The sequence below is a fragment of the Dama dama genome, chromosome 13 (assembly GCF_033118175.1).
Source record: "Dama dama isolate Ldn47 chromosome 13, ASM3311817v1, whole genome shotgun sequence".
NCBI lineage: Eukaryota > Metazoa > Chordata > Mammalia > Artiodactyla > Cervidae > Dama > Dama dama.
In genome coordinates this window covers 31,047,829-31,066,135 of record NC_083693.1, presented here as the reverse complement: position 1 = coordinate 31,066,135, position 18,307 = coordinate 31,047,829, and the positions used below count along the sequence as shown (strand labels likewise).

The window sequence follows — 18,307 nt, the reverse complement described above, 5'->3', positions numbered from 1 at the left end:
CCTCTGCCTATCACTTGACAGGGCACGACTTGGTGACTAAACCACCACCATCACTTGATATGGGCTTCCCTGGTGTCTCACTTGACAGGCCTAATTACAAATATCTGTAACTGAGATGTGGTATCAACATGTTGTAGTTCATGAATAACAAGCATGGGACTATTAATTCTGTGACTGTGGTGTTATTTATAATTTGGCTCCTCCTCTTGAAAAACTAACCTTAAATCTTGCACCAAGGTTTTATGGAATCCAATTCCAGTGGCTGAAAAAGTTTCATCATTTCATTAATAACAAAAATCAAATTCAACATTTATTCAGCACCTATTATATGCATGCCACTGGATTAAGCACTGTAATGATGAATGTATTTTTCTGGGTCCCCACTCAACACAATGGCCTGGCAAGACTCTTAGAAACTCAGGGGTCCTCCTGGCAAAGTGGGTGGCAGAGAGCAAACTGCTGCACTGGAGATGCTTACAAGACACCTGGGTGAATTCAGGACATCCACAACTGCCCCCAGTAGGCCAATAAGGCACAAGACTTCTTGAAAAGCTACTCGTGTTAACTAAAAACTTAATATTACTTAATGTAAGATAACCAATATCAGATCTGGGTCAAAAACTTGAAAGCTGTTAAAGCTTTGCTATTCAATTTCACCTGTGTAACACTTAAAAAAAAAAAAAAAAGCCAATTAGGTAGCTTAACCCACAAGCATTACAACAGTATTAAGAGCAGCTTAGGTAAGTAGTTCAAAACTATCACAGGGTTCTTCAATGACTCCATAGAAGGACTCCCAAATCTGATGAACAGAGTGAACCTGAATTTTCAGAGCACGTATGAGAGGGGGAGTGTTGCATCTACGTTATGCAACACTGAAAAAGACTTTTAAAGACTTTTCACTTTCACATGGAAAAGGCATGATGACTGCTGGAAATTTAAGAGAGAAAATGAACCAATTTCTAACCCTCTAACTGGAAGATCTAGCAGTAAGCAAGAAAATCAAGACAATTCTACAAATGACTCTTAAAATACAGCAGCAAAGAGACTGATGAGCCTCAACAATCTATATAGCCATGCATACAGGAAAATGTCCCCCTAGATTAATAAACAAACGCGTGAATTCCAGCTCTAAAATTTCAAATCACAGAACCCGAAAATGTCTGCAGTCTGTCTTCATGAACTTTTTTTCCTTTTTTAAAAAAGGAAAACACCTTTCTTTTAGAAAACCTTAACAAAGACAAAGCCCAGAAACTTTGGCTAAACACAGCCTAGGCAACAGGCGCTGGAGAAGACACGCAATTTTAAAAAGTTACAAAATGTCCCAGTAAGACTGGTTGATAAATTAACTTCGTTCTGCTGAATGCTTCAAAAACTGGGTTTCTGATAGTATTTTCTAATTACACAGGCTTTAAGAACAACATGCATGCTAATAAACCGGGACCTCAAATACATGTGCAATGAGGCAAAGCTGATATTCCAGATTACATTTTAAATAGTCCAAAGAAAATGGAAAACTGCCACTGCAGGCTTGTGCAAAGCCCAAACAGGGAAAACACAACGGGGCGGTAGGGTCCAGTACCCCGGCTTCACAGGCTGGCCGCCCTTCCCGTTCCACCACGAGAACCAGAACAAAGTTCACACTGACTGAACGTTCAGGGTCGCGCCAGAATATCCTGGGGGCCTGGGTTTGGGGAGGTGTCCTCCGCATCCGCTGCCCGGTAGGGAATGGATTCAAGCGCCTCGGTCAAGTTCACGGCGGTCCCTCGCCCCAGACGGCGCGACAGACGTGCCCCGGGAACCGACGCCGCGGTTCGGCGAGCGTCCTCCTCACAACTCGGCTAAGCCGGGCCCCCAGGGACCGGGGTCGGTCCTCCTCCAGGCGCCGCCCGGGCCAGGACGGTCCGCGGGCGTCCGTCAAAGCCGGCCGAGAGGGCACCGCGGCCGGGGACGGGGCCCCGCCCGGCCCCCCGGGAAGGCTGCCGCCCCGCGGGGCCCGAGTTTCACCGCGGACCGCAACCCCGGAGCCGCCCGCCCGGTGTCCCTTTACCTTGCTGCCGCTGCCTCCGCAAGGCTCGGACTCTGCGAGGCTGGAGCCGGGGGCCCGGGTTGAGGCGGCCGTCTTCTGGCCGGGTGGGAGGCTCGGCCCGCCGGGCGCGAGCGGCGGCGCCGCGGGGCCCGGCACGTCCTCGGCCTCTTTGCCGCCGGGGTACACCCCCCGGCTCTCGGAAATGTGGATGCTCGGGGCGCAGCCCATGCTGGCGGCAGCGCCGCGGACACGCTGGCGGGCAGCCGCGATCCGGTCAGTAAACGGCCCGCCCGGCGCCTCGGGGCCGCCGCGTGCGCCGTGTCATCGCCGCCTGGGCGGGCGGCGGCGGCGAGCGCGGGTCTCCCGTCAGGAAGTGCGGCCGCCCCTTTTATCGCGGTGCGGGCGCGGCGGCGGCGGCGGCGGCAGCGGCGGCGGTGGGGAGGCGGCGGTGGGGCGGGCAGCGCACCGCGGCCGCCCCTCCGAACATGCCCTTCCTGAGGAGGGAGCCGCCGGCCGCCTCCCCTCACATCGCCGCGCTCGCCTCGGCCGCGCCGCGCTTCCGGGGAATTTTGGGGGAGGAGATTTGCGCTCTCCCGGCCCGAGAGCCGACAAGTCCCCGCCGCGCGAGCGACGCCGCCCTCGCCGTGAGGCGGTGCGACCCCCCGAGGGGAGGTGAGCTCCGGGCTACGCCCGCTCCGGCTCCGGAGGCGCTGTGGCTGCCGCCTCTAGAGGCCCCGGGCTCTCACGTCGCTCCGCCGGCCGCCCCACGGATAAATGCCCCTGGTCCGAGGGCTGGTGGCTGAGAAACCTAGAATAGATCTCTGGCCGTTGAGCGGTGCGGGCCGGAGGAATCCCGTCGGGACAGCAAGGCCGCGTCCACCCCGGGAGGGACGGAGGGACGCGGACCTGAGGCCGCGCCGTCGAGAAGCGCTGAAGCGGAGGCGCTCGCTGGGGAGCTCCGGCGGCGCGGCTCCGGCTCCGTATTCCGGGCCGGGTCTTGCCGGCAGCACGCCGCGCCCAGCCCCCAGCGGTGACCTCCAGCGGGTGCTGGCGTCAATGCAAAGCAGCTGGGGCGCCCGCCGCCGCCTCCCGGCTCCGCCCGCCTTGGAGCATGCGCGGCCACGACGGGAGGGGCGCGCGGCCGGGCTACCAGAGGGAGAACGACTTACCCAAGGCCGCACGTGGTCACTCCCGAGCCAGTGGTCTCTGATCTCCGGCCTGTGGTCACTGAAACCCATACCGCAGGGTTCGAATCCCGGCTCCTAAACTTAGCAGCTGCGTGACTTCGGTCAGGGCCCTGTCTCTGAGCCATTCAAGAGCCGGGGTTGGGGGTGGGGGGTGCCGGGTGTTACTGACTCGGGCTCAGTCTGTGTCGTCACGCGCCAAGACTTGGAGCCCTAGGCCCGCCTACACCAGCGACTGGGAGGCTGGGATGACAAAAAGCCACATTTCGTGTCAGGCTGGGGATGCCCTCCCACTGTCTTAACCAGAGGAGGCCTGTGATGACGCCAGGCGCATTGGCTGAAGGGCACCCCACACACATCGCCACCCGCTCACTGTGTGACCTTGGGCGAATCACTTAGGCTCTCTGTGCCTGGGTCCCCTCCCACGATCAACTGGAGGGTGGCACCCCTAGGTGTGCATCACGTACCCTCGAGCTGCCCACCTCGGACCCACCCTCACTCCCGCCCCTCCATCCCCGGCGGCTCGCGGTCAGCCGAGACCCCGGCACGGCGGGTCCCTTTCCTCAGCCGCCTTCCACACCTTTCTTAGCGCGGCCCTGGAACGACCCTGAGGTGCCGCCCGCTCCCGCCTTGGTCCCGGCTACTATGAAGACCTGGAGGCGTATTCCGGGCTGGAGTCCCTGCTGCGGCGCTGGCACTGCCGCAGGGGCCCCAGCGCCGGGTTCCCTGCGGTGGCTCAGGCTTCACGGTGCCACGGAACCTAAGATCCACAGCCCCCCGCGCCCCCTGCAGCAGGGATCTTTAGGGCCCGAGGTGGGCACCGGGCAGTTCCCCGAGGGCAGCCGATCAGAAAGGCCTGGTAACCGGGGAGTAGCTTCCCGCTACCAGCCCTCTTTACTAGGCTAACTGGCCCAAGCCACTGGCACATGACTTACATTATCAAGTTCAAGCACATTTAGCAATAATCATAATACGCCTCCCTGCTTTATAAAAGTACCAACGGCTCAATGACGATGTCTTAAAAGACACAAGGGAAGATTTTTACTATCACCAGTAATACTACCAAAACTGCAGTGTTTTCTGCCTCTGTGCTGCTGGATTTAGAAGGTAATTTTTCCAGGCAGAACCTTGACTCTTCTAAATAAAGAGTAATTGGTGAAGAAAATGCTTTGAACCATCAGAGAGTTTGAAAGTCTGTCTCAGACCCTCTGTCCTCCCTGCCCTGCCTCACTGAGAAGTCTGGCCTTGACAACTCCCAGCACTGACCCTGCCTCCTTCTGGCATTCCAGGGTGCCTCTTGGGCCCACCTTCGAATACAGGACATTGTTGTCCTGGCCTCTCTCTGGAAATCCTTGAGCCCTGCTCTAATTAGGGGTGAGGACACTTACCCCCAGCTGACCCTGATCCCCTTATCCCCTTGCTGGCCTCCTGCGCTGCCTTGTGCTGTCCTGAGCTGGTCACTTACCCTCTGTTCTCAGAGAACTGTTGCATAGGCACATTAACTGATTTCCAGGTCTGCAATTTAGGAACACTAAACTTAGAGACCTAAAACCAAGAATGAAGTAGGAGCAGGTAGGAATGGTGGGAGTCATTTGCCTACTTCTGGGGTCACAAGGAGCAACCCCCCACTCACATTCATCCATACTCTGGAACTCAGCCTAGAACACTCCAGGAAGTCACAGCTTCCCCTCTCACCTCAGCTTCGACTGCCTAACACCAATTCCACCACAGCCCTCCTTCCCTGGCCATCATCTGAACCTCAAAGTCCCTGAACACTTCTCTACCCAGTTTCCCCAGACCTCAGTGACAAGGGACACAAAAGGAGTCACAGTGACAGAACTAACACAAACCTCACTGGCATGTGCCACTCACTTGCTCACCCAGGACACCTGAGTCCCTGTGAAGAAGCCCTCCACGTGGATGTGTGTGGAAAGCGCGCACACACAACCCCACTGCTGCTGCAGGAGAGGCAACCAGTCATGTGGGTACCTGGAAGTTGGTGGCATGCTGGAGAATATACTCCCCCACCACCCCAATCCATTCTTCCCCCCACTGCAGGGACCCCTAAACAGGACTGCTTGACCCCTCACCAGGCTCACACTTGTCACTGAATGTCGACTTCAGTACTTATTCTGCATGAGGTCAATGGGACTGGGAAAGGACTCAGCCAAGAGACAGAGGCCAGCCTGGCACCCCCACACACAGGCCATTTCCAGGAGACTCCTCAGTCCTCTGACCCCCTCCCCAGTTCATAAGAGACATGAAGATGCAGCATTCCACACAGCTTTATTCTATGTAAAACCCAAACCAACTTGGCTTCCTCGCCTCTCACACCTAAGCTGATCCTTTTTTTACAACTGGTGCTCCCTCCTGGCTTTACTTCCTCCTCCACCTGGGAGTTAGCATTCAAAGGCTGATACTGGCACCCAGTTTTCTGCTCCTCTCCTTGCCTCCCCACTGAACTCAGCTGGAAGCAGCCATAAGCGGGAGAGATCCCACACCCTGAGGTGTGAATCCCAGTCCTGCCACACGCCCTCTCTCCAAGCCACTTTCCTTCACTGTAAATCTAGGATTAACGATATCTACCCCTCAGGGATTAAATAGGCTAACCGATGTCAGATGCCCAGAATAATTACTGAACGCCTGTGTCTTAGCTTGCCAAATTCTCCTGGGTCCTTTCAACACCATCTTCCTGCAGGCCTGCCCCCAGACTGCCAAAAACTGCTGGACGGAATAAAATTACCCCGAGGATCCATACCACTACAAATCTGTGCCATCAGACTTCAGTTCATTTCTCTAAATTGCAAGATTTTGTACAACGTGATTTTTTTTTTTTTACAACGTGATTTTTAAATCTTTTTAAATCACATTAATATGTGCTAGAAAAATAGTAAAAAAAAAAAAATTAAACTTAGCATAATCATATAAAATGTGCAGAGGCAAAGGAAAGCCTTTCTTCCTTCCCCACTCCCTTCCTTCCGTAGAGGTAACTATTGTTAACAGTTTGGACCATATGCTACCAGACCTGTTTCTATGAATAATCACACACACACACACACACACACACACACACACACACTGCTATTAGAAGCAGGGCTGCAGTGAACATCCTTGAATGTATCTTTTTCTGTTAAGATGGACTCCTAAAAGTTGAATTGTTTGGTGAAAAGGTATGTACCCTCTCATCCCATCCCAGCTCCAGAAGGGATGAAAGGAAATGAAAACTTAGAGCCAGGCTGAGCTGAGCAATTGAAAGGGGGAACCCTTTAGCCACGCCCTCTGCTCCTGGATAGGGAGAATCCAACCACCCCAGATATAAAACCTCTGTTGATCATCCTTTCCAGGCCCCTGGCCGGCTTACCTTCATTTCTCTCCATACCTCCAAGCCCTGAGTACAGTGTTTGAATGTTCCTGCCTTTCTCCGGTAAGGGACTGGATGATCCGCCCTGAAGGCCAGAACCGTAAGGAGAGAGCAGCAGTTCCCATAGGTGAGGACAGCAGAGAGAAGCCCCCAGATGCTGTCCTCTGACTCCACAACCCAGGTGCACCCCAGCACGTCTCTCCTCTGCTTGGCTCTGGACCTTGGTACTCAGGATTCTCCTGGAGCTTAGAAGTGACCACCCACTATGCACCCTCTTTCTCAGAATGACCCTGTTCGCACCTGCCATTTCAGACTCCTCCACTCCCAACAAGGGGGCTCAGCCTCCAGTGCTGGCTCCTGCTACCCTCGACTCCAACCACACTTTCCCACCTACTAGGGACAGTCTCAGATCCCAAACACTGCTGTATTTGGTTGTAAACATCAGAGCCGCACTCTCCAGGTCAGCCAATGTTAGTTGCTCAGTTGTGTCCGACTCTTAGTGAACCCAGAGACTGTAACCCGCCAGGCTCCTCTGTCCATGGGATTCTCCAGGCCAGAATACTGGAGTGCGTTGCCATTCCCTTCTCCAGGGGATCTTCCCAATCCAGGGATCGAACCCAGGTACTTCTTGCTTCATTTCCCCAGAATACAGGAAGGGAAAGGGAGCTCAGATCAGGGCCTCAGATGCCACTAGGACCGTCTCACAGTCCTGACTGCTTGATTCACCAGACATAATTTCTTATGATGCTGAAAACATGACCTTTAGGAGCTCCCATCTCTACCTTCCCAGCCCCACAACGACACTGTCAGTTTCCACTGCAGAGAAAGTTCCTTGTCCAAGGTTCCCAATTTGGAGTGTCCCTACCCTCAGGAGCCCATGCTCAGAGAGGCCCCAGTCTTGGTTGATGCTCGGCTATGACCATCCTGAAATTCCTAACAAGTGTTGAACAAGAAGCCCCATATTTTCATGTCACACTGGGCCCCACAAGTTCTGCAGCTGGTTCTGCCTCCCTCCTCTGAGAAGTGCTTTGTTCAGGTGTGTGCAGGGGAGAGAAGAATAGGGTAGTGCCAGCAAGGAAGGTGATGTCTCAGGAAAAATTCACAGGGCCTTCCCTGAAGGTCCTGTTGTTTTACAACAGTCCTTGCCTCTGTCTGCCCTGGACCCAGCACCCCAACCCGGCTCAGCCTCTGGGCTCACCCTACCTCCCTGGCAGGTGGGACAGGCCTCGGGTTTCCTCAGGAATGGCCACCTCAAGAAGCAGGCCACAGGGAGTGGATAACTGTTGGCTTCCCCTCCATGACAGCAGGAGTAGGGGAGCAACACAGGGTCCCCCAGCCTAGAGGAGGAGAGCAGTGTGTCCAGACAGCCCTGAGATGGGACCCTGACGATACCAGCCAGCCAGACTGTGTTAGGATTTCTGCCAAGCACTCCACGTGTGTGACCTCATTTATTCCAAAGGCACGGACGTTTTTTAGAACGAGGGCTGATGCAGGTCTTTAATAACCCAATACCTATCCTCTGTAAAGGCTCTGAAAAACAGAAGGATGCTTCTTTAATATAATTAAGTGTATTTATTTCCAGCTAAGAGCTTTCAAGATATTTAATAGTAAAGCCCTAGAACACTCCCCAGGGCTGGGATACAGCAGGTCTACTCTAAAGAGAGTCCCAAGACCAAAAAGCACTTGACTGGAGCATAATTAATAGATTCAGAAATAAAATAAAGGGCAACCACCCACACCACTGTTACCTAGTATTGTCTAGATGGTCTGAGAAATGCAATGAGGCACGGCTTAGAAATGATAGCACAGAAATTGGGACTGGAGAGAAAATTGATCATTAGTGGTGGGGAATATAGCTTTATATCTAAGATACTCAGTAATCAATGCAAGAGTTATTAAGAATAAAGCTTTCTCTAAAGTGACGAGATTAGAAGTAAATAACGGAGACTTACCTTTTTTGAAATGAGAGGCTGAATCACAAAATGTTAGATCTGAAAGGGACCAGGAGGACTTCCCTGGTGGTCCAGTGGTTAAGAATCAACCAGCCAGTGCAGCAGACACTGGCTCGATCCCCGGTCCAGGAAGATTCCACATGCTGTGGAGCAACTAAGCTTGTGTGCCGCAACTACTGAGCCGGCGTGCTGTGGCCTCTGAAGCCTGCCCACAACAAGAGGCCCACACCCGAAGCAGAGAGTAACCCTCAGTCACCGCAACCAGAGAAAACCCGGGCAAAGCAGCAAAGAACCAGCACAGCTACCAATAAATACATACCTTAATTAAGTAAAAGAGTGATACTCTAGACTATCAAGGGCCCGTCAGAAAATACAATGACAAAATGGAACCCAGGTTTCCCCAGACTTTACCTGGGTCACCATGGTGGTCATAACCCACATTTTGCTGGCTCTTTCCCCTCCACTAAGGCAGGCCTCCAGCCACGTCCCCCCGGTTACTTCTGGGAGTGTCTGAGGGTGGGTCTGGGAAGGCAGTGAGATCACCCCCCATTCTCTCTGTTGCGGGTACCCCTGTACCATGCTGACTGCAGGGCCTCTGGCACAGACTCCTGATGCTGTGAAAGCTGAGGCTCTGGGGTCCTTAGGGCCCGGGGCTCCAGGCACACACTGGGGAAAAAGGACACACAGGGTCACCAACCATGTATCAGTTTGCCCAAGACCCTGCTGGTTTTAACACTGGAAGTCCTGCACCCTGGAAACCCGCAATCCAGGCAAACCAGGCTGGTTGATCATCCTACACCTCCTTCATACACACGTGTGCACTCACACACGTGTGCATATAAACGCACACACAATGTCTCTCATTGTCTCCTAGGCCCTAAAGCCATGCTGTTTGTGCCCTGTGTCTTGCAGAGTTTGTATCTGGGCAAAGAGCCCTTCGGGGCTTCCTTGATGGCTCAGCAGTAAAGAATCTGCCTGCAATGCAGGAGGGTTCAATCCCTGGGTAGGGAAGATCCCCTAGAGAATGAAATGGCAACTTGCTTCAGTATTCTTGCCGGGAAAACCCCATGGACAGGGAACCCTGGTGGGCTCCATGGGGTCACAAAGAGTCAGACATAACTTAGTGACTAAACACACACATACACACACATATATATTAACATGTGAAAAGTCTATGACATTCAGATATCTGCATCCATATATGAAGTTTTATTGGAACACAGTCACACCCATTTGTTTACACATTGTCTATTGTTAGGGAAATTAAATAATCATCTTGTTTAGGCTTAGGAAACAAAGCAGAACAGGCCTCTGACCTTGCTTCTAACCTGCCTGGACACGGCCCTGACTCTGAGTGTCTGCCTGCCGTGAGTGTAAGACTTGCAGCACCATAGATAACACGGGAGAAGGATTTTGAGATTATTGAGCCCCTGGAGGGGACCTGGCCAACCAAGCCCCAGGCTTAACAACATTCCAAGTTTTACAAGACAAAACAAACAGCATTAAAATGAAACCAGGCTTGCAATATGGTCACTGATGATGATATCAGTTTGAGTCTGGGATTATAAGCCGGAACCCAGAACTGCAATCTTTGAAGTCTTACCCATGGAGCAGACGTGCTGCCTGGGACCTGGACTCCAGATGTGCTGTGACAAGGGACTCGCCAGCGCTGTTTAAGTCTGGATGTTGGTCAAAACCCAGTTTGGTGATGTGTCCTCTGCTCTTTATATTTCTATTTTCTTTTAATGTTAGTATATTGAAAGTAAGTTAGATAATTCTCTAATAAATATATGTATTATTTATTTGTATATAACAAGTGGCTTCTTTTGTTAACAAATCCTTTGAACCTGAGACGAAAGTGAAAACTTTGGGCAAAACATCTATGGCTACTTTTGCAATCCTTCCAGCGTCAGTCCACAGACTTTCTCTTGGGGACTCAGACTCACACCCATGCCTGGGTCGTGTAGGGAGATCCCAGAGCCTGGTGACTTTCCCTGTTCTCCACCCTCACTGGACAAACGTGCTCCTTCCCACCCCTTCCATCGACCTGCCACAGCATCAGCTAAACCTGGAGCCTGCACTAAATAGACATATCACCATCTACATCTCCCCAAAGCCCCATGAGGTTAATGTTATCTATCAGAGGGAAAAGGGAGGCTCAGAGAGGTTAAATAACCTATCCTAGGTCACACAGACACCAGACAGCAGAACCAGGCTGCCCGAGCTGACACCAAAGCCCAACCTGTCTCCACTGTGCCAGCACTTCCACAAAAATAAGCTTTGGCTTATTTTTAATAAGTTGTTGTTCTTATTTAGTTGCTAGGTCATGTCCAGGCCCATGAACTGTAGCCTGCCAGGCTCCTCTGTCCATGGGCTTTCCCATGGACATACTGGAGTGGTTGACATTTCCTTCTCCAGGGTATCTTTCAGACCCAGGGATGGAACCCACATCTCCTGCATTAGCAGGCAGATTCTCTACTGCTGAGCCACCAAGGCAACCCTGATAAATAAGCTACATGTGGGAAACTGAGGAGCCAAACATCATGGATACTCGAGAAGCAGAAAGTGAAATATGACACATCCCAGAGCAAATGCAGGCTGCTTTACTCCCAGGATAAATGGGAGATGAAATGCAGGGCAGCACACTGTTTACCAAAAGTATTTGGGGCTTTTGAAATGTCAGCCGCGATGATCGTGAATCACTCCTCTTAAAGCCCTTAATCCAGAGGAACCCTCCTTTTTCCGCTGGCTCCTCTCCTGATTCATCGAGTTGCTTCTGCTGGCCTGAATCACCAGCCCAGAGTTCTGGGTCTCAGGCCTCCCAGGTTCCATGGGAAAATTGTCATTTGCTTCTCTGGGGAGGTGTGTCCCGTGTAAGCATTCCCAGGCCTGCTTGCGGGGGAGAGAAGGCTTCGCAGGGGGAAGACTCCAGCCTAACAGTCAAGTGCAGCTGGAAAAAGTCAAGGTGACAGGCAGAGTCTCATTGTCGTAACCAGGGTCCCAGATTTATCCCTTCATGCACAGACTCTCTTGAGCGTCTAGCATGTGTAGGCGCTGGGCTGGATACTGGGGACTCAGGGATGGCAACATAGCCCCTGCCCATTAATGGAGCTCATAAGCTGAGGTTGAAGGCAGGCGTTGTTCAACTTCGTAAGAGTATAATTATAAGTTGATGAGTGCTGTGACGCACAAGGAGCTCTAAGTGTGTATCACAGCAGGAAATGACTTAACCTCGGATGGAGGAGGGTGAGCACCAGGATGTTTTCCCTAAGCTGAAATAGGACTAGATAGCTGTTCTTCATGCCCAGCACCCATTCATCCTTATTGTTGTTCGGTCATTCAGCTGTGTCCAACTCTTTGTGACACCATGGACTGCAGCACGCCAGGCTTCCCTGTCCTTCACCATCTCCCAGAGCTTGTTCAAACTCATGTCCATCGAGTCGGTGATGCCATCCAACCATCTCATCCTCTGTCGTCCCCTTCTCCTCCTGCCTTCAATCTTTCCCAGCATCAGGGTCTTTTCCAATGAGTCAGTTCTTTGCATCAGGTGGCCAAAGTTTTGGAGTTTCAGCTTCAGTATTAGTCCTTCCAATGAATATTCAGGGTTGATTTCCTTTAGGATTGACTGGTTTGATCTCCTTGCTGTCCAAGGGACTCTCAAGAGTCTTCTCCAGCATTCATCTTATAGCTACCTCATTTTCCTCTGGGAACCCATGGTCACCCCTAGTATCACCTCAAGTTATTTGGGTGGAATATTTAGGACGCACCACATCCCTGGCTATAGAAATTGATCTAGAAATAGGCATGTGATCCAATCCAGAGTTAATGAGTGTCAGTGTTATTGGTCGAAACCCTGATCAAGCCATGCCTAAAGTTAGAACTACGCTTGGAGTTTTTACGTTTAATGACTTCTGCTTTTGATTAAGCCTCTTTGTGGGTCTAAAATTTTGGTCTCTTGCAACTAAAAATGTCCTATCTGAGCTAGGAGGATGAGTCAGAAAGTCATATATAGGATATACATGAGCGAGTGAGTGAGTCTCTCAGTCATGTCCGACTCTTGGCGACCCCATGGACTATACAGTCCATGGAATTCTCTAGGCCAGGATACTGGAGTGGGTGGCTGTTCCCTTCTCCAGGGGATCTTCCCAACCCAGGGATCAAACCCAGGTCTCTCACATTGCAGGCAGATTCTTTGCCAGCTGAGCCACAAGGGAAACCCATGGGAAGGAACATTAATTATACATCTATGAAATATGCAGGAAGGAACATTCCAGACAGAGGTCAGAGAAAGTCCAGAGTACAAAGGCCCTGAAGTGAGAGGAAGGAGGAGCATGCTTTTAGGAACTGAGCCCCTTCTAAGCTGCTGGAATTACGTTCACCCGACTGCCAGCAACTAAGCTGCTGGCCGCTGGCCTGAAGCTCTTTATGATCACTCTCCTTTGAGCCTTCACAGCAACACTGAGATGAGTACCATCATTTCTGTTTTACAGGTGAGGAAGCTAAAACTCATGCACAAGAGGTGACTTGCTCAAGGTCACAGACTAAGGACACAAACCCAGATCTCTCTGACTCTGAGATCTACACTGTTGATCTTCATCTGACAGGTTTCTGTCCCACATATGGTCTACTGAGACCTCCCTTCCATCCTTCCTCCCCTTCCATCCCACTCCTCTGACCAGCTGATTTGTATTAATAGTTGGGTTCAGCCAGTGGATGCATGAAAGAGGTTAGAAGGCTAGGAAAGTGTTAGGTGCTCAGTCGTGTCTGACGCTTTGAGACCCCGTGGACTGTAGCATACCAGGCTCCTCTGTTCATGGAATTCTCCAGGCAAGAATACTGGAGTGGGTTGCCATTCCCTTCTCCAGGGGATCTTCCTGACCCAGGGATTGAACCTGGGTCTCATGCACTGCAAGCAGATTCTTTACCGTCAGAGCCACCAGGGAAGGGATTAGCGGGCAGGAGGAAGGGAAAAGCTGGTCTGGCTCTGGCAGCATCATGGCAGTGGCTGTGGCTGGGTTGGTGGCAGCAGTAGCGGGGGGTGGGTAAGCACAGGAGCAGGACCTCTAGCAGCTCAGCGGCGTGGTGTGTGTCCCCCTGGAGCTAAGCAGCTTCTTGACCCTGGGAACACCCTTGTCACGCTTCTGTGTCTCCAGCTCCTCGACACCTGTTGGCCAATTCCCCTCATTAAATCATTATCTTTGCCTGAGACATCTCAGAGAGGTCTGTAATTTCCTGGTTGGCCATAGATGGATGTAATCACCGCTGGAGTGACTGTTAAGCTCTCATTGGCAGAAGGTGTTACTCCCAGTGGCTGCCAGGGAAGTCCACTGGGCTCAGCAAATAGCAGATAAGGCAGAGGAAGATGGGGTTTGATCTTGCTTGGTCTGCCTTGGGAGCTTTTAACCACTGTGCTACAGCAACTTCTCATTAAGGTTCTACTGAATTTGGAGGCAGACACATTTCAAGGGCTTGAGTTAATGCTGAAGAATCATGTCCCAGGATGACCATGGACTTACGGTGACTCTAGAGAAAAAATATTTTCACAGAGAATCAGATTTGTAGTTCCAGACTTGAGATCACCCAGGCCGGAATCAACAGCTTGTGATCAAACAGTTTGTCCGAGAGTCAGAATTACATTCACCCCTGACTGCCACCAACTCGTGGTGGAGAAAGGCCACGGACTGGAGAAAGGCCCCCTCCCTCTCAGGTCCTCATCTATAAAAAGAGGAACCCAGCCATGGCAGACACGGTTGTTACCTGTTGGAGAGACAGGTAGCTGTCCTCCTCTCACCTGCTTCCTGGGTCCTTCCCAGCCCATGGTGTGATGCTTGATTGGTTCCAGCCAATCGTGGTCATACCTTTCCCCACATCAGGGATTGGTTTGGTCATGAGCATGTGACATACCCATGTGATGTCTGGGGTGCTCTCAGGGGGTGGTGTGGAGAGGGGTCTCTGGAAAGGTGTGCTCACTTTGAAAAAGAAACACAAAAAAGACATATGGGAACTTCCCGGATGGTTTAGTTGTTAAGACTTCACCTTCCAATGTATGGGGTGCAGGTTTGGTCCCTGGTCGGGCAGCCAAGATCCCACATGCCTCAAGGCCAAAGAACCAAAACATAAAATAGAAGCAATGTTGTAACAAATTCAATAGACTTTAAAAATGATCCATATCCAAAAGAACAAGAGAGAGAGGGATTGGACGCTTTCTTCCTCTGGAATGACTGGGTGAGAAAAGGATGCATGGAGCCATTTCAGCGGTCCAGCCACCATGAGGGGAGAGCCACCAACCCCTGAGAATAGCAGCGCAGAAAGATGGACCAGAACTGTGTCATCACCGTCCCCAGGGCATCGTAGACCTGCCCAGCGTCTGAACTCCTTGTTACACAGGGTAAAACTGTTTCATTGTGTGAGCTACTTTTAGCTGGGTCTCCTGTCATCTGCAGCCCAAAGCCCTCTACCTGACATACAAGGCCACCAGTTGAATCTCCCTGTCCTTTTACTTTTTTCCTTATTTAAAAAATTATTTATTTATTTATTTATGACTGTGCTGGGTCTGTGTTGCTGCATGTGGTCTTTCTCTAGCTGCAGCGAGTGGAGGCCACTCTCTAGTGGTGCTGTGCGGGCTTTTCTTTTTTAAAAAAATATTTATTTATTTGGCTGCTCCAGGTCTTAGCAGTAGCATGTTGGGTCTAATTCCCTGACAAGGAATCAAGCCCGGGCCCCCTGCATTGGGAACATGGAGTCTTAGCCACCAAAGCACCAGGGAAATCCCTCTTTCTTTTTTGCAAATTTTTTATTTTGTATTGAGGTATAATCGATTAACAATGCTGTGATAGTTTCAGGTGAACAGCTAAGGGACTCAGCCATACACAGACACGTATATCCATTCTCCCCCAGGCCCTGGGCGTGCAGACTCAGTAGTTGTGGCCCATGGGCTTAGTTGTCCCACAGTATATGGGATCTTCCCCGGACCAGGGATTGAACCCATGTAACCCTGCATTGGCAGGTAGATTCTTAACCACTGGACCACCAGGGAAGTTCTCCCTGTCCTTTTAGATCTAAGATTCTATGACTTGGCTTCTCTTTTCAAAGAAGGAAGCAGGCTTGGCAAAAGGGGACTTGGCCAAGGCCACACTGTGTGTGACAGAACTCGGACCCCAGGCTGCTGCAGCCTCCCCCACCTTACCCCCGTTGTCTGAGCCTCACTGCAATGATGGAGGTCAGTTCTTGTTTCTAAGAAATGCTTCATCATGTCGCTCACAAGTTCTCTGAGTGGGAAGGGAGTACAAGATTGGATAAAGATGATCTTAGATAATCTCCCGCCCTGCAGCCTGCCCCTCTGCATGTGTGCCCTTGAGACCCAGAAGAACATGTACAGAAATCTGGGTGGGGCAGGATGTTTTCCCAGCTTGTAATTAGTAACCTTGGCAGTGATGGTGTTGCTGGCCTCCATGGATCACCTGATGACCGTGCTCCCAGCTGCAGCTGATCCAGAGGATCAGAGTCCAAAAAGACTCTCCACCTTTAGGAGGAGAACCTCGTGTTAGTCTTTCAGTCGTGTCTGACTCTCTTCAACCCTGAAGACTGTACACCACCAGGTTCCTCCATCCATGGAATTCTCCATGCAAGAATACTGGAGTGGGCTGCCATTCCCTTCTCCAGGGGATCATCCTGACCCAGGATCAAACCTGGTCTCCTGCATTGCAGGCAAATTCTTTACCGTCTGAGCCACCGGGGAGACCACACTTGTGTAAATTTACTGTTCTCCTGGCTCTTGGTGGCAAATTCTGAGATCCTCTTGGTTTCTGGCCATCCAAAGGACAGAAGCTAGAAGTCTCAGCTGGAATTAGCTCCATTCCAAAGTTGAGCAGGAAATCTCAGATTGGAGAAAAGGAGGAGAAGGATTCCACCCCTTCACAGAGACTTAGCCACAGAGCTAGCTGGAGAAGCAGACAGCACCAAAGTCGTATCATTATAGCAAGCAGTTTTCTTTTCTTTTCTTTTCTTTTTTTGGCTGTGCCACGCAGCACATGGGATCTTAATTCCCCAACCAGGGAACTAACCTGTGGCCCCTGCAGTAGAAGCTCGGAGTCTTAACCACTGGGTGTCATTGTTGTTTACTTGCTCAGTCTTGCCTGTCTCTTTTTTGACCCCATGGGATGCAGCCCACCAAGCTCCTCTGTCCGAGGTATTCTCCAGGCAAGAATACTGGAGTGGGTTGCCATTCCCTTCTCCAGGGGATCTTTCCAACCCAAGGACTGAATCTACATCTCCTGCATTGCAGGCGGGTTCTTTGCCACTGAGCACCTGGGAAGCCCCTTAACTGCTGGACCGCCAAGGAAGTCCCTTTCTTTTGTATTCTCACCTAACTATGACTATTTAGGCATGTAAAAGCCAGGTTTTCTTTCCCCTCACAGTGCTTGTTCTTAGACCCTGGACGACCAGGTCAGATTTGTGAGGTTTGCAGTGATGGCCACAGAGGGGCCTGCAGCCTAGGAGCCCACGTCTCCCTCTTCCCTAAACAAGGCTGGTGATCCAGGCTTCCTCTCTTGTATCCGTCAAGGGCTTAGGTTGTGAGTCACAGAATCCAACACTGGCTGTTTTAAGCAAAAAAGGAATTTGGGAGAAAGGCTATCAGGATGCTTCAGGCTCTAAATAGCACAATAATAACAGGACTTCTCATGTTGAATAACAAGAAGCCAGGCAACGGGTGCTCCAGGACTGGCTTAGTGGCTCAGAGGGGTCACGTGGTTCCCAGCCCCCAACATGACCCAATGACCCCTACCTCCTTGTATGTGCACCCTTGTGTGGTCCCTCTCATGTTAAGTACTTCTGTGATGTGAAGACAACAGGACACTGCAGAAATGCCAGCAGGTGACTTCTAAGCTATGAGGTAAAAGTCACTGTGGTTTCCACCTTGCTCCGTCCCTTGGTTGACTCACTCTGGAGGAAGCCAGCCGAGATGGGGTGAAAGTGTTAGTTGTGTCCAACACTTTGTGACCCTGTGGGGTGTAGCCCCCCCACGCTCCACTGTCCAAGGAATTCTCAAGGCAAGAATACTGGAGTGGGTAGCCATTCCCTTTTCCAGGGGATCTTCCAGACCCAAGGATCAAACCAGTCTCCTGCATTGCAGGCAGCCTTACCACCTGAGCCACCAGGGAAGCCCGTGGTGGGATGAAGACTCAGGGAGCTCTAGGAGAGGTCCACGTACAGAGGAACTGGGGCCTCTAACCAAAAGCCTAGGAGGGGGCCATCTTGGAAATGGATCCTCCAGCCCTGATCAGGCCTTCAAGGGTCTGCAGCCCCAACCAACAGTCTGACCACAGCCTCGTGAGAGATCCAGGCCTGAACCACCGGCTTAGCCACACCAAGCTGGGCCTCGGACTGAATTTTTGCATCTCAGCCTCACAATACCCATGCGCGAGTGTAATTGTTTTCCACAGCAGTGGTCAAGAATCTGCTTGCCAGTGCAGGAGACACAAGAGGCACAGGTTTGGTCCCTGGCTTGGGAAGATTTCCTGAAGAAGGAAATGGCAACCTACTTCAGTATTCTTATCTGGAGAATCCCATGAACAGAGGAGCCTGGCAGGCTGACCCCAGGGGGTCAGACATGACTGAGCACACACACACACACACATACGCGCACACTGTACATGGGTTTATTTCTGGGCTTTCTATCTTGTTCCATTGATCTATATTTCTATTTTTTGCCAACATTACACTGTTTTGATGACTATAGGTTTGCAATATAGCTTGATGTCAAGGAGACTGATTCCTCCAGCTC

General features: G+C 51.3%; 1 protein-coding gene across 2 annotated transcripts in view; it reads right to left on the bottom strand.

The window, feature by feature from the left end:
• PDE8A (phosphodiesterase 8A) overlaps window positions 1-3,677 on the bottom strand; it is a 146,168-nt gene extending 142,491 nt beyond the window's left edge. Inside the window, exon 1 of one of the 2 annotated variants that reach the window (XM_061158789.1) lies at window positions 3,196-3,677. In XM_061158789.1, the coding sequence (XP_061014772.1) occupies window positions 3,196-3,264 (69 nt within the window). In that variant the 5' untranslated portion in view covers window positions 3,265-3,677. Of the gene's footprint in view, window positions 1-2,047; window positions 2,270-3,195 lie in introns of those variants that run through there. The other variant, XM_061158788.1, reaches the window with a different exon arrangement.
• Window positions 3,678-18,307: the final 14,630 nt, after the last annotated feature.